We start from the raw sequence: 17,409 nt of genomic DNA, 5'->3' as shown, positions 1-17,409 counted from the left end.
GCTTTTGGTATGTTAAATGCACTTGTAATGTTTTTACCAAGGTCTCCTGGTCCATGGACCCTCAGGCTTCTATTACAGATTATGACATCATCCCTGGTGAGAGGTTAAGTCTTTATTGGACTTTACAGAAGTGGCTCAATGCATGTGCCTAAGTGCGTCAAACCTTCATCATTCCAGTGGCTGGAGTTCAACTCCCTGTGACTGCTAGAGAATTTCAGGCACTCGCTTTAGGGTGACTTAACTTATACTCTTGGAGAACTATATTTAATTTATTATATTTCTCTTCAGACACCCCGAGTTCAAGGGAAAAAATAAAAATGATGAATAATGAATAAGGGACATTGAAAAGCCCATCAATGTGTTACATAGAGTTATGTACCTGCTACTTTCTACTAACCCATTATTGCTCATAAAGTAGGAGCAGATACACACAGCTGTAGGTGATAGCTATGTTTCTCAAGTGAGGGGACATCATGAGCTATATGCAAGCAAAATACCCATGGATATCAACTACAGCTGTGTATTTGGACTGTTACCAGCATGTACATTTCTCTCAGATTAAGCAAATCTTAAAATAAATATGTAACTGCCCTATGGACTAAAGTATTGTACATTCAGAGGAAGCCTTTTACATTTCTCTATATTGATTTCACACTTTATCACTTCATTGTTTTAGATATTTTCCAGGATTTTTCCAGGATTGCTTCAATCAATCATTCAATCAATCAATCTTTTTTTTATATAGCGCCTTTCATAGTGGATCATCACAAAACGCTTTACAAGATGCAGTAACTACAAGAAAATCCATAGTACTTTAAATACAGAGAAATGCATCATACATGATATACAGTAAAAATGGGAAAAAAAAGAAAATGCCTAAAACAATGCAGTGCAAAATGCATAATATATTACGTGCAGTGGAAAGTGCATAATACATGATAGTAGCATAAATAGTACATTAAATGCAGTGGAAAGCATTATGCAACATTGCTTGCAGTTCTTTCTTGTAAAGAGCAGATAGTGTAAGAGGCTTTGTTCTGACTGAGGCTTTTCTCTTCTACACTAGTAATCTATTGAAGTACCATGACAGCATATCAGTCCGACTGCAACGGGACCATTGTGCAGTTTGTGTCCCAAATCTATTGTGTTGCCATTGCTGATACATACACACACACACACACGCATGCACGCACACACACACACACACACATACACACACAAACACATACACACACACACACACACACACACACACACACACATACATACATATGTTGTAGGTTTAATATGAACCAATCAACAACAAACTGTCAAGCTATATAAGACAGGTATTGCTGATTGCTTACTGTTTATTAGAAAACCCCTGAAGATCACACGGATTGGAAGATCACTCTATACTGTATATGTATTTGTTTAATCTTCCGCTGGTTTTTTATGCTTCTATAAATAATGATCCCAGCAACTGTTTCCAAGGCATGTAATGAACAAATTGAAACTGATCAAATCAAAATTGAGCGTTTTATATTATTATTATTATTATTATTATTTATTTCTTAGCAGACGCCCTTATCCAGGGCGACTTACAATTGATACACTCATGAAAATCTAAATGAAATAAATCTGGTGAATGGGTACTTGATGGAACAACGCCAAATTGGGTGCACGAAACACCACGAATAAAAGAAAAACAGCAAGTTTATGATTGCTTTGTTTTCCACAATTTATTACAAAATAAATGCTTCAACAGAATTACAGTCCCGTCCCCCCCCCACTTTGAGTGTCTCTGTAATGAGAATCTATGATACATTACTGCCAGACAGGAGGTATAGATTACATTTAACCAAGAGCAGCTAGAAAGTCAAGTGTTTGCAGATATGTTCAAGTGGAGACAAATAAAGTTGTCAATTACCGGGGCTGAATTCCCCAAAGGCTATTTGCCTTATTGTTTGTTCTCCTTCTCTTCCATCCCAGGTCAGTAATCGGCTTAGACAAGGAGTCAGATCTCATACACATGGAGGCACGGACTGCGGATGGCCGTGAGTAATTCTAAAAGTACTTTCTTCTCCCATCATAATGCATGAGAGGTCAAAGAGGGAAACTAAGAATCCATTTTGCTTGAACTGTGTCCCAAGGGTATGGCACTGGATAAGACATCTGATAAATGTACTGCTTGATTGTTGATTAATATGGTATCTTTCTTATTCTCCCTTATGCTGTGTATTGAAGTGTCAGTATGACTAAGGAGTATGTCAGTACCATCAAGGTCTGTACAGTATATCATATGCAAGGCTATCCAAGTCAGAAATAATTGGCTATATATTAACATTGTCCATACTATTAGCTTGATGATTATACCCAAATACAACCAGGTTCACATATGTCAATTGATTATTCAGAAAGAATTTCTATAGCTTTAGCATTACAATTTCAATCTTTGATTAACAGATGGTGTAATGTACTTAATACAAATTAGGGAAACAATGACCCTAATGGGTAAGTAGTGTTAGCCACAAGATACTGTATATATGTTCGGTATTGGAATTTTGCAAGATTAAAAAGATGCTAAAGAAAACAGAATGCTAAAAAAATATATACATGTGTTTTAAAATCGCATTGAAGAAATATAGTACAAACCCTGGAATGCAGCATCCATGCAAATTAAAAATCCAGGGGGAAATGGTTTTATTCCTTATGACGTGCCCTTTTTCAAACAAGATCAGCAGTCCAGTAAATACTGGCTACAGGTGAGAAAGCAGAGCTGTCAAAACAGCTTAGTGTGACGCCAGAGGGGCGGCAACATTTGTCATAATTTCCCACTTTCTGCATGCACTGCTTTCAAGTCAGGGTGCTTAACATAATTCTGAGAGGAGCGGAAGGTTTAGACCCCCTTACCCCCCGGAGAGTGATGGTGCTAATATTTATTAGAATGCATTGTACCTTTGGACCTGTGTTTTTCTGGCAATTGTTCCCCACAAAGTAGGTCAATGCCTCTGGATCCCTGTCCTTCAAGTCTTGAGGCATAATGTCATTGGGCAAATTAATGAGATGCAAACTTAAGGGACAAAAAAGCAATGTCGCTAGAGCTAGTTCCCCTCTGGAAGCAACTATACCACCCAAGACAGTGCACCCTGTAACTCACTATGTTAGTATTAAAATAAGAAAACAATACAACGAATATGCAGAACAGCATTATTTAATTGTAGGTTAGAGATCCTTTATAAAATAATAATTTATGAAACAACTGTTGAGCAATGTGGATCACTAAAATGTGATTAGGCACTGTTATAGCTGGGTTTCTGTCCATTTATTGTGTGTGTTTCTCCCACTTGTTCCCTTTAGAGAATAAGCATTTTCCAAAGTTTTAATGTCTCTGCTTGGGAGACTTTCTTCAGAAAGTTCAAAGCAGGCTGCAGACCCTTTTTAGCCAAAAGACCAGCTCAGCATCAAACAAGATAAAATGTTGATTCTAGCTGACAAGATTTTTTAAAGGGATTTGGCTACCCCTATAACATCTAAGCAGTGAAACCCCAGGCTTTGAACCTCCATGCTTGAATATCTTGTTAAATCTGATAATAGAGGTTGTTCTTTTGACTTCTCTTGTTCTCTGCCCAAAAAGAAAAGAGCACTGAATATTTTTTGTGTCCTCCTTGTGATGTTATCTCATTAGATAAAAACATCTTCTGCAATTTAAGGAGAAGTTTTAAAGATACATCGTGTTACTCCTGTTATAAAACTACAGCTGGTCTAGAAAAAGGAAACAGTTTGATTCTGTATTTTTAATTTCCATCTGATCTGCAGACAAAATCACAAATGTTAAAAATGCTTTGTGATGTTAGTAGTTGAAAAAACTGTGCAAGCCATCACATCATATTTGTTAGCTTTTTCAAATCCTTTTTTTTTTTTTTTTTTTACAAATTCCGCAATGTTCAGTTTGAATTTAAGCCACTGTGAACAGGTGTAATAGAGAAGAACTCCATCCCATAACTTTATCCCATGAGCTGAGGGATCAGCAGTTGTCTCTTGGGGCTTTAGAGGTACAGTACGGTTGCAGGACTTGACGACTTCTGGGAGCTGTCAAGGGTTCTCAACCTTTGTCTTTAAATAAAGATATAGGGATTGATCCATGAACAACCTCTTTTTCCCGTCTATTCCATATGGTTAAATTTTGGGGATAATGAAGAAACTAAGGAAACACAATCCATTTGAGCCAAGTCCTCAGATTTCCATTTATTTGTGGTGTAATTTATAATAATAATAATAATAATAATAATAATAATAATAATAATAATAATAATAATGCTATCCAAGAATAGTTCAATAGATACAATATCTTTAACTGAATGGCATTGATTACATTTGCACATCTGTTAGATGTTTAATTTCCCAAACCTTGGTATTCAATGGGCCCATATTAATTATCTTTACAACGGTAGGCTGCTATTTAGATCAATTCCAATTGTATTGAGAATATTTTTAATTGCCTGTATCTTTTCTTTTTTTTTTAAACAGATACTCGATACATTATCTGCAGGATTCAAGCCTGTTCTGAGCTGGACAGAAGCCACCCTTTCCCTGGATTCATTGACACCAGTTCCCTCGTGGTTCAGGATGATTATATGTTCATTCAGGTATTGCACTTGATCAGAGTTACAAATATAAGCCACAGGGGCGAGGAAGCAGAGTTGACTTTCACATCTGAAAGCCTGGGCTTGAATCCAGCTCAGGTAAAATAATAATAATAATACAAAAATGTGGGTAAACAAATGATATAGTCGTGGAAGACAGGCTTACTGGTTTACTGCAGACTCAACTAGATATAGCTGCTGACCTCTGTACTGTAAGTGAATATACACAGAACACTATTACATTAATTACATTCTGGGTATATGCTATTATTATTTATTTATTATTATTTATTTCTTAGCAGACGCCCTTATCCAGGGCGACTTACAATTGTTACAAGATATCACATTATACATTATACAGATATCACATTATTTTACATACAATTACCCATTTATACAGTTGGGTTTTTACTGGAGCAATCTAGGTAAAGTACCTTGCTCAAGGGTACAACAGCAGTGTCCCCCACTGGGGATTGAACCCACAACCCTCCGGTCAAGAGTCCAGAGCCCTAACCACTACTCCACACTGCTGCCCTGCTTGCTGTCTATCATAAGCACATTTTAACTGGCAGTCTTTACTTATATACCAAACAGATACATTATTCCCACAAGTTCACAGCAGGCAGCTGACACAATGTTATTAAACACTTCCTTAGGAGAAATACTGAACCATTATTATTGAATTACACAAAATAATCACAGTCTAACTCTGTGCAGACCAATCAAAATAACTTTGTATTGTAAACCCCAGATTCTCTGCTTGCTCAGTATTCTTTTTTAGCTTATTGTGCAAGGCTAGATTGCTGACAGGCCTTCTTTTCAGAGAACTAAGAGATTGAGTTTTTAATTTGAATAAAACACAATAGTGCTCTACTCATTATTTTATCTAATTTCTGTAATTAATAATCTGCCTATTCTTCCTTTTACAATAATTCTTATTCTAAGAGCCTTTAATACATTTTTCTTTTTTTGTATTTTTCCCAGAACACAATACTGGGTTATATCAATGCATGCCAAAGTAACTTTCTTTTCAAGAAATCAGTTTTAATGTGGTGCTAGCCTTGGCGGTCACTATTTTAAAACCCATTATGTTGTGTAAAATAAAGAACACATCTCACCCAGTCATTCTGCATTGGTAGTAAATTAATGGAAACTATGTTATGTTTCTAAAAGGAGGATCTGCCTCTAATAAAAATAACCCATAAAGAGCCCTTTGCCTACGCCTCTTTGTCATTTATTTGTTTGATCCTCCCCCTCCCCTGCCTCCACCTTGCAGCATACCTTGTCCAGGGTGCCTCTCACTGCCCATTGGCTATAGTTGCCACTTGCCCTGCCACTGGCAATAACTGTCAATAATCATTACATCACAGGCCCAGAGTTCAACTAATCCTGTCCCTGGCTAACTGTCATTTATCAATAACCATTACATCACAGTCAGCCAGTACATGGGGCGGGGGAACTTGTCCCAGAGTGCCACTTTACCTGCCCACTGGCAATAGCTGTCATCAAGCAATGATTATTTATCTCACAGTCAGCCAGCACGCGGGCAGCTTTAGAGCTCCACGGGCTAAAAAGTATATAATGTTGCTCTTGGTCCTTTTGTCAAACGCAATAAAGAATTGGTCTAATGAATCTTGGGTGGATATCTCCTTTCTGAATTATAACATTGGGTACAATTGCACTTGGGGACTAGTTGTGATGTTTTTTTTTTTTTTATTTGGCACTACCAAGATATTTACAGAGCAAATAAATGTGTCATTAAATGACCCACCTTCATTAATTCTATATTTATTCATCTTTTGCACTTGCTAGATACATTAGGTAATTATACACACAACTGCAAACCTTTTTTTTTTTTTTTTTTTTTTTTACTTGTTAATTCATAACCATCAGCTTCAAGTCCTGTATTTTGGTCAGTTTTTTGTAGACAAACCAACAACAACAAACAGTCCTTCCCAAATGGGCCTCAACCCCACCTAGAATTACTAAAACTCTGGACCATGTGGTTATATTACATTGAAAGATTCTTGTAAGAAAAATCAATCATCACAATTTATTTTTAAGTTCAATTGTCTGGTTCTCATTGATTTTTATCTTCTGCACTCGATCGTATACAGGGTTATTGTGGAAGACTATCCGGCATTAAACATAACAGCCTTACATTCATCTCACATTATTGAGCAATACATTAACAGCACATTAAGACACAGCTAATTGAATCAGACAATACATGATGAACCTCTTTTATCTGAATGTTCCAAAGCCGGTAACTTGATATTGTTCACAAAGAGTTGTGTACTAATGGTTTTAGTAATTTTGGCAGATGTGAATCCTCAATCCTGTGTACGCTATCCACCAGCACCGTAAGATGTTCTGTGTCAATAATGGTGCTGTTCTTCAAATGGGACTTGAGTTTCTCTTTGTAGGGTTTCAGAGTTTGTTTGACAAAGAAGAAGAATGTTGACTCCAGTGTCCTGCAAAAGTCTTCCTCTTGAAAACCTGTATTTCTGTTCAGTATGACTGGATAGAAATGAATATGTTTGTGGACAGTGATTCATATTAATATTTGACAAGGAAATAACAGTCCTACAGTACCTCTTCCTGCTGGTGAATATGTACACTGAATAACACCATGGAACTGCACTGTCAGATACATGCATTCAAGATTGTAGTTGCTATTACTAAGCATTTGGTTCATCCAGTCGCCTCTTGATCTTTTTATTACATGATCAAACCTTACTAACTTTTTTTGTTTCTAGGTAACAACAGGTGGGAGGGCCACTTACTATGTGTCCTATCGAAGAGAGACTTTCATTCAAATCAAATTACCGAAATACGCACTGCCAAAGGTAACAACAATGCTAAATTGTATTTATTGGTTCATTTTAACTATTTTAACGCTGCTATGAGCAGTGACATGAATCATTCTGTAAAGGTTACTGTAACACTAATTGTTAATTTATAAAACAAACAAACAAAACAAAACTGATTGTCAGTCAACAATGGTCTGGTTCTGTTAAGAATTTGCTTAACAATGTTGCTGTGGTGAATGCTAGCTTTGGTATTTCATTGAATTGTATTCTGTGCTGCCCCAGTATCTTGATGCTCAAGTAGTTCCAATGTCTTGGTTAAGTGGTTGCTTGTTTGTCTGTTTTCCCACACTGCTCTTGACTTTAAACAAGTTGATTCAATTGATAACGCACGCCTTCCTTTGACAGGACATGCACATTATCAGTACGGATGAGAACCAGGTGTTTGCAGCTGTGCAAGAGTGGTACCAGAATGACACCTATAACCTGTACATATCAGAGACACGAGGGATCTACTTCACTCTTGCATTGGAGCATGTAAAGACCAGCAGAGGACTGGAGGGGAACATCATGATTGACCTCTATGAGGTATGTGTTTACAGCTATCTCACAGTGCTGCACAAAAAGTGGCTCACATAGTTGTCTCTGCTCAGGGCTGAATGCCAGGGGGCGTGTGGCAGGATAAATGCACAAACAAATCATGTAAATCATAGAATACAGCTATTGGTTCACTTCCAATAGTGGCAGCACTGTGGTATTTTGTGACATCATTTGTGTTTTTTTTTTGTATGGAAAGCCACATTTGTTATGTAGAGTTAACTGGCTTTTAGATGCTTTGTTGAAGAAGCTAATTTGATGTGACCTTTATAAAAATCAATCTGATACTATCTTATTATATCTACTCCAAAAAAGTATTAGAGGTGCAAACCACACACATATAATCAATAATGGCCACAATTCAAATTAATAAATACACATCAAATTCGGATATATGTTCCCTCCAAATGCCAAGGAAACAAATAAAAAAAGATTATTAAAAACAACAAATAGTGCCAGATTAGTTCTGGCAATTGGCAAAATGAGGACTTTCCTTATTTATCTATCTGCTCTAATGATAGCAGGTAGCTTCTGATGTATTTTTAACGTGGTATTTTTTACAGCCCAGCCTTTGCAAAGCAACTCTCTTCTTTTTTTGCTGCCTATATAATGTATATGTATATGTATATTGTGATGTAGCGCCCCCTGTCATCTGGTGTAGGAAGGCACTTCGGACACAATATTACCATCTTGTTGCTTTCAAAATCACTCCAGAGGCTCAAGATACTGTTAAGTACTATAGCACACTTTTATTTACATTATTTACATCAGTAGATAACAAGGGTTCTGTCACTTTAACGGTGTGTAAAACAAAACAAAACACAAACATAAACCTACTTCTCTTACACCCTCCATTCTTCTCTCCGCTAACAATCTGAAAGCCTCATCTTGTATACAGTCTGGAATCAGGTGCAGCTGATTCCAATTACCAATTGAGGTGGTTAGGTGATTGAGATGCTAATCTGCTCAATCACCTCAGCCACCTTGCCCATACTTCTTCAGGAGAACCCTGGCTTCATCTGCCCTTACCAAAGATGGAGTGTATACTCCCTATGCCCAGGGTCCTAATACCTGCCCATATAGGTAGGGAACATGCGTTGATGTGGTAAACTTACTTTCTAATCACCTTGTATATATTTAACTGTGTCCATTTCTCCTAGGTAGCAGGGATAAAAGGAATGTTCATTGCGAACAAGAAGCTTGCAGGTCAAGTGAAGACCTACATCACGTACAATAAAGGGAGGGACTGGCGTTTGCTGAAGGCACCTGTCACAGACCTGAGGGGAAACCCCATCCATTGTGTTCTGGTGAACAATGTTTTCTAAGCTGCTGTACATATTAGCTTTGGCTGTAGTCCCCAACCTTCTTTTCCCAAAGCCTATCTTAATTTTTACAACCCATTCAGAATACTCTTCGCTTGACCATGATTCCCAGTACTACGTCTGAGTTGGGCAACAGAACTCTGTGCTGTATTGTTGAACTGTCAAGCAGACAGCTTGGGACATCATCTCCTAATACGCCAGGCTGTGGAGATGATGTTGCATATTTACTATATATATATATATATACTCAAAACCCTCTTTATTAAGTTTGATTTTACAGTAAATTTTAGAGGATGAATTTGCAGGTAGCCTCATCTTCGTGCCGTTTAGAGTTCTTAAAGTATTGATGGGACATTAAAGTCGCATTTACCAATATATTTGTAAAAAAAAAAAAAAAAACAGGACTGAAAGGGTTAAGGGAGGAGATCTTCCAGCAAATAAAGGTTGTGGCGCAGCATTTTTAAATGGCAGCCATGGCAACTTGTAATTTGAAACTGCCTGTCTGTTCTTTCTTCTGTTAACCTTCATGTTACCCCATTTAGATGACTTCTCCCTTTAGACCCCCTTCTTTCAGTTGTTCATTTTTCCCTTTTAAAAGCTTTTCATTGATATTGTGTGTAATGGATAACAATTAGAGAAATAATCTGGAAGGGTTAGTAGCACAGAACCATTTCAATTGAGGAGACAATTGGAGCTGGGAAAGAAGAACTAAAGATTAGATGTAATCGTACATTTATTTGACTATAATTACACTTTACAACACTTTAGTTTAGGTATCTGTTATAAGTGATTATTGACAATAGCATAAAAAAACAATGGCAAAAGTGTATAATAACTGTATACTATAATTGCAAAAGCATAGCAGCCCCAAACAATTGGTGTGACAGACATATAAAGATAGACAGACAGGCATTGAAACACAGACAGGCCTGAAAAGACAGGCAGACAGACTATATCTGTTATCTGGGAAAGTGATTATAAACAATAGCAAAAAAACAATGGCAAAGATGTACAATAATAGACTAATTATTTCTTATCCTATTCTATCATTGTTAATAGCATAATAATTAACATGTTTATAGATTGTTTATAATTGGATACCTAAACTAAACTGTTACCATGTCATGATGTTTAATGGCCTTCCCTTAGTTTTATTGTCAGGGTTCCACCACTTTGTCACATAGGTATTGCTTTTAGTATTGTTTATTAAAGAAAATATGAGTGTAGGTTTAAATGTCAGTTACTTCCTTCACTGTACATGTAGAATAGCACAACCTACAGGGTTTGATATGAAACAATAGCTAACAACATAATTAATGTGGCTCTTTGGAGTTTGTTATTTTTAATTGAATATTGCTGTACAATATTTGAAATGAGTGCCTTTAGTCTTTAAATACTATGAAATGTATGCTTTACAAAACTGGCTTCAATGTTGCTTGTAGGCATGGACCCCATGTGGTGGAATATAACTATCTTACTTTTTTTGTTTTTTTTTCCATAGCCATTTTGTTCCCTGCACCTACACTTGCAGGTTTCAGAGAATCCATATACTTCTGGAAGCATCTCAAGCAAGGCGTCTGCTCCTGGGATTATAGTGGCTACAGGTAACTGAGCTGTTCTTATACACTGACACATATCTGTCTCTCCTCCCTGTCTTGTAACCTAAAAAAAACATTTTAGCTGCTTATATATTTTTATTGTTTCTAAAGAAACAACCCTTTACTTTTTCAGTCGAACATTTTAATTTTTTTACGAACTGCACTTTTATTTTTGAAGTGAACTTACTGATACATTTTACAAGACAGCTGAGTTGAATTTTTACAAGGCTTTGATGGGTAAATTTACTCCCTAAAGGTTGAAGCATCATGTAATTCCTGGAAAAATGGATAAACACCGCAGTATACACTTTGTATCATATTAAATGTGTAAAAAAAGGTAGTTATGAGAACCTTTGTATTACACTGTGTAGAAATGTATAAATAATTAACAAATGCATGCCAATGCTTTTTTTCAAAACGAAAGTTCCCTTTAGATAGACATAAAAGCATTATTTAGCGATGCCTGAGCAGCTGCTGAATCGTCCATGTCTTTGAAATGGTGAGATGAATCAGGGATGTTCTAGCTTCAGAGATTCTGATTTAATAAACTGGTTCAGAGTCATTCTGACAAAATGAATCACATAAATCTGTGGGCGTAAACACATAGTATTCACACATTCACCAGCTGGCAGACCACATATTGTTCACAACCTGTGACTGCTCGGACATTTATTTTCCTTTGCAATGTCACATTTTACACATCCTGATTTAATTGCTGGAAACAAACAAACAAAAACTATAATACAAACATGAAATCATTGCGTGACTAGAAATTGATTCTGATAAAGTGATGATGAAATTAACTTCACTCTCAATTTCCACAGTTCATTGTTAAAGTACATCAAAATTGGAACTGTAATGCCTGTCAAACTTTGTTTTAACCGGGCTAGAGGTGAACTAGCAGTAGCCCCCAGAACTGTAACCAGGATACCATTTTTACTGAGGTCAATGTGATTTATATACTGCACAGTAATCTGCATATCATCGATCCCCCTCTTCAATATTATACATGCTCGTCACCTCTGCTCTTAAGATCAATCCTACAGAAAGACAAAACTCACCGTAATCAGAATATTACAAACATTCTGAACACTGTCACAAAAAACAGATGGACAAACTTTAGAGGAGAAAAAAACAGATTTAATATGAATAATATAAATTGGACATGAATGCAAATAACATGTGTTTAATTACCACCATTTATCACAGTGCTCAATTTAAATGCAGGAACTTTCAAATGCAGAACATGAGAAATGAGACCCATCTCATAGATGACAGTGATACAACACTGTATTAACTCTACATTCCCATATAAAAGATCTATGTGCTGATCAAACGCTCATGTGTTGTGGATGATGTATTTAATAAACCACCAGTGGATAGTATTCACAGTGTGCCAGTTCAGTTTCAAAGGTTTTAGGACTAGAAAAAACATGTTCTAGTTTATTAGATACATTGCTTTGCTTGAATGGCTACTGCAGTATTTTATTGTAGTGACTATTAATGAGAATAATCTTCCCCCCCTGCGTTTGTGCTAATAATTAATTCCATTTAACTAAAAAGAATGCTTATCATTATTCCTTAATGAACCTCAAAATAAAAACATTTGTAAACTCGTTTCTGGGCGTTTTGCCATTTGGGGTGTAATAAAACATAGACATTTGCATCCTAAATATATCGGTACACTTTTGTCATTCAATTCATGGAACAGGAAAGCGTTTTTTATCTTGTACATGTTCAGTATATAGAGTATTTTCTTTTTTTTATCATTTGAAAATGGTTTAATTCTCACCTGTCAGATAAAAATGTAATGGATCTGGGATCAGGTGCAGTTCCTGAGTATATACATTTTGTATGTTTTTCTACAGGCAATATAGGCGCTGCGCTTACCTTCAGCGATGTTGGAATGTTCATAACCACTGATGCTGGGAACAGCTGGCGACAGGTGAGATTGAGGTTGCTGTATTGTGGGGTTTTATCATTATAAGAAACTGAGATCTTTCTGGAATGCTGATCTGTAACATGTAAAATTGGAAATCATTTTATCACCCGTGTGATAAAAAAAAAAAAATAGTTTTTCTAGTACTTGACAATTGCACATCGTTTTTTTCCTCTGAAACTTAATGACATTTTTTTTTAAATACTATGTTGGAGGGACTCAATCTGTTACAAAGGGTCATAAAAGATAAGCTTGCAACATTGCGCAGAGCTGATTCAAAAAGGCAGGAGCCTATGTCGATTCCTTCAGACATCCCACCTATCAATCCACCAGAATGCCAAATGGAGGACTGTGCACCTAAGTGGAAAGAAGTAGAGCGAACTGTGAAAAAAGCAAGGGCGTCATCATCTCCAGGGCCTAATGGAGTTCCGTACATAGTATACAAGAGTGCTTTTGGAGTTCTACGAATCCTGTGGAAATTGATGAAAGTGGCATGGGAAAAACAGGTTGTACCAAGAGCATGGCTCAGAGAAGGTGGAGTCTTTATACCAAAAGAAAAAGATTCTACAAGCATCAGTCAGTTTCGCCCTATTTCCCTATTAAACGTAGAAGGTGTTTGAAGATTTTCTTTAGCATTATTCCATAGAGATTGTCAACTCATCTATTAAAGAACTGCTTCATTGACACTTCAGTACAAAAAGTGGGCATTCCAGGTTTCCCAGGATGCTTAGAACACATCAACGTGATTTGGCAACAAATTCAATCAGCGAAAAGGAGAGGAAGGAGCTCCATGTGACATTCCTGGATTTGGCTAATGCATATGGTTCAGCGCCACATTAACTTCTTTGGGCAGCATTTGATTTTTTCAGTGTACTGATGACAATAACAAATTTAGTGAAAGCCTACTTTGGAGATTTGCAATTTTGTTTTTCATCTTCAGACTTCAGCACTACATGGCAATGCCTAGAAGTTGGATTAATGGCAGGATGCACCATTTCTCCACTGGCTTTTACCATGGCAATAGAAGTAATTATTAGGGCATCAACATGGGTAGTGGGTGGAGAGCGCTTGCCTTCTGGAATGCGACTACCACCAATTTGAGCAAACATGGATGACATGACAACCAAGACTACAACAGTAGCCTGCACTAATCGGTTATTTGGCAAATTAACCAATAACATCGAATGGGCACGAATGCAATTCAAGCCCACTAAATCAAGGAGCATCTCTATAATTAAAGGTAAAGTAGTAGATAAAAGGTTCTACATTAATGGTGATGCAATACCATCAGTGTCTGAGAAGCCAGTGGAAAGTCTTGGGAGATGGTACGACGGGAATCTAAAGGACACAGTTCGTGTGGGAGAAGTTAAACAACAAGCAGTGGAAGGGTTGAAGAGCATAGACAGCAGAGCTTTACTGGGCAAACTGAAACTCTGGTACTTTCAGTTTGGTTTACTGCCAAGGCTGCTGTGGCCACTGACTGTGTACAAGGTTTATTTGACAACAGTTGAGAAGCTGGAAGCTTTAATCAGTTCATACGTCAGGAAATGGTTGGGAGTTCCATGCTGCCTCAGCAGAGTGGGACTTTACGGTAAAGGAATACTGCAGCTACCAGTCTCTGCTCTAACCGAGGAGTTTAAGTGCGACAGTAGATTCACGCGACAAATGCGTAAGGGAGGCAATGCCTGTGTTGAAAACTGGAAGAAAGTGGGCGGCAAAGAAAGTCGTGGAAGATGCAAAGGCTGCCCTTCGAATCGGTGATATTATGGGGCAAGTTCAGCATGGAAGAGGGGGTCTTGGCCTCAGTTCAGTTCCTCCTACATGACACAAGGCAACCCCAGCTCAACGGAGGAAGCTGGTAGTCAATGAGGTGGAAAAGCAGGAGGAAAGGACGAGGTGTGTAAAGGCCGTTTCCCAGGCCAAGCAGGGAGCATGGATGAGATGGGAAAGTATGGAACAACGCAAGATCGGCTGGCAAGACCTATGGACAATGGAACAGAGCAGGATCAGTTTCCTCATCAGATCAACATATGATGTTCTCCCATCACCACAGAACCTAAACCTCTGGGTGGGTGAGGATCCCTCATGTCCTTTGTGTTCATCACCTGCAACATTAAGGCACATTTTGACAGAATGTAAGGTGGGTCTTAGCCAAGGATGGTTTACTTGGCGCCATGACCAGGTGCTGCAATGTTTGGCCTTAGCATTGGAAGACAAGCGTAACATGACCAATAAGTTGCCACCAGTTCCATCAAAGCATTACATGCAAAAGACAATATTCCTCCGTCCAGCAGAGCAACCACCAAGGAAAGGTGTCAAAACCAAGCCGCGCCCACGACAACTGGAAGCTGCTAGAGACTAGAAAATGCTGGCAGATGTTAGTAAACAGCTTATTTTTCCACCTGAGATTGCCACTACTAACCTTCGACCAGTTAACAATGCCATGGGAGGATGCTGTGGATGAAGCGAATGAGAGGAAGAAACTTCGGTATGCTCAACTAGCTGCTGAAGCAGAACAGCGAGGAGGGAGAGTCTGGGTTTACCCAGTGGAGGTGGGTTGTCGAGGATTTGTGGCACACTCTACAACCCGGTTTCTCAGAGATGTCAGGTTCAGTGGTCAAGAGTTGCGTCGCACAGTGAAGAACTTATCTGAAGCAGCAGAAAGGAGCAGCAACTGGCTGTGGTTGAGATGGAAAGATTCTGGTTGGGGATCTCAAGCACAATAGAAAGAAAGCAACGCTGATGTACGGGTAAGTAAGCTGGGCTGAGTTGAGTGAGGGACGGAGGGGGGTGATGCTGGGATGCCAGAATCACTGTTGAGCCCTCTTGAGATGTTGTGGGCTAGTCGACTAAACTCAGAGGATGGAAGGTGCCCACTTGAAGACCCCACAGATGTACCCTAATTATCTCAAGCCAGATGGTTGTCATGCAGATGCACTGGGGAGACCGCGCTGTGGTTGATCTCCGGAGCTAGCATCGCAGCCGTTGTGTGTGCTGATGCGCTGGGGAGGCAAAATAAGCTAATCCCTGGAGCCAGCATTATACTTCAGCCATCAACACCAAGCAGAAGGATATCTACATCATCAGATGGAAAGAAACGCAGATGGATCACATTAGTTTACTGTAAAGCTATGTCATAGTCGGTGCTTATTTTGGCGAGAGCCGAGTTCAAATCAGCATGAAGTGTTAACATCTACTCTCATGCAATGGAAATCATTAGTGTTTTTTAGTTATAGGTTTATAACAAATAGTTAATAGGTTAACTAAATACCATTAACCTAGTCTTAAGATTAGAAAACATAAAGCATATTTCTTAAACATGTATTTAGTTAACCATCGGAATGAATTCCAGTTAGCTGATAAAATAATTGATATTTGTATATTGTATTCATTTCAACTTGAGAAGATGACCGTTTCTTCATTGAATTACACATATACATATCAAACTGGAGTCGTGACATACTTAGGTGTAACATTTTACATCATAAAAAGAAAATAATTAGTAATCTGGCTGGTAATGTATGCTGTGCTTCATGAAGACATGTTTTAATATATTTTAGTTTTGTACAGGACAGTAGCAGGCTGTTTGAGTTTAAAGTGACAGTGCTGCTTATGTGGAAGCAGCATTGATAAGATTATGACAGGAAGAATCACTTGAGCAGGCTTTCTGCACTCCAAACACTTCATACAAGTGATAAATCGAGCTTCCCTCTCAATTTAGTACTTTTGCATAAGTTAAAGTTTCTGAAGTGTTCCTGTGTGTCTCCTAGATTTTTGAGGAAGAACACAGTATCTGGTTCCTGGATAAGGGTGGAGCTCTGATTGCTGTTAAACAGACATCACTGCCTATCAGACAACTGGCGTAAGTTCTACATTATCCTCAAATGAACTGTTACATTGAATGCCTTTTAACCCATTAAATGCCACTGTCCTCATTTGAGTACAGACTACTTTGGGTTTTTTTTGGAGCTATCTACCTTATATCTAATTTTCTCTTTAATGATATGGCTAGGATAACTTACTCTAGTTAAGTCTAAATATAATGTGTCAAATAGCATAAATCCAGTTTTTTTCAATCATAGAAAAATTAATTCCATACTTAATGGGTTATGTATAAAGACATGTATATTAATTTGTTATGGTTTTTACTAATTCTGAGATATTCTGACAAATGCTGTTCAAGCACTGTAATTTTAAGTATAAAATGTCTCTCCAATGTATATGCGGCACCCCATGTTTAACACGCATTACTGAGTAACCTTGGGTTACAGTCCTTGTATAACATGCACCTCTTTATACTACTCTAGTAAAAACACCAGTGTACTATATAGAATATAAAAACCTTGGTATATAATGCACTAGTTCTATACAACACACACACACACACACATTATTCTTTATAATTTAAAGAGATGTTTGGAAGTTTCTGAGCTCTTTATTGTCTGCCCTGGATGCCCTTCTTCTCTCAATGCAAGGTATTGCTGGAAAGAAACACTGCTTTTATTTGGTAGGCTTGGA

At 37.8% G+C, this 17,409-nt stretch overlaps 1 protein-coding gene across 2 annotated transcripts in view; it reads left to right on the top strand.

Moving 5' to 3' along the window:
* LOC117414956 (VPS10 domain-containing receptor SorCS3-like) overlaps positions 1-17,409 on the top strand; it is a 144,118-nt gene that overhangs the window by 99,095 nt on the left and 27,614 nt on the right. For both annotated transcript variants that reach the window (XM_059026120.1, XM_034024822.3), the window contains exons 6-13: positions 1,972-2,036; positions 4,510-4,628; positions 7,385-7,474; positions 7,844-8,023; positions 9,193-9,339; positions 10,856-10,958; positions 12,821-12,897; positions 16,662-16,753. In XM_059026120.1, the coding sequence (XP_058882103.1) occupies positions 1,972-2,036; positions 4,510-4,628; positions 7,385-7,474; positions 7,844-8,023; positions 9,193-9,339; positions 10,856-10,958; positions 12,821-12,897; positions 16,662-16,753 (873 nt within the window). The remainder of the gene's footprint in view (positions 1-1,971; positions 2,037-4,509; positions 4,629-7,384; positions 7,475-7,843; positions 8,024-9,192; positions 9,340-10,855; positions 10,959-12,820; positions 12,898-16,661; positions 16,754-17,409) is intronic.

Source organism: Acipenser ruthenus, chromosome 7 (genome assembly GCF_902713425.1).
Source record: "Acipenser ruthenus chromosome 7, fAciRut3.2 maternal haplotype, whole genome shotgun sequence".
Lineage (NCBI taxonomy): Eukaryota > Metazoa > Chordata > Actinopteri > Acipenseriformes > Acipenseridae > Acipenser > Acipenser ruthenus.
Note: the sequence above shows the minus strand (reverse complement) of the source record. Positions and strands in the feature narration are given on the sequence as shown.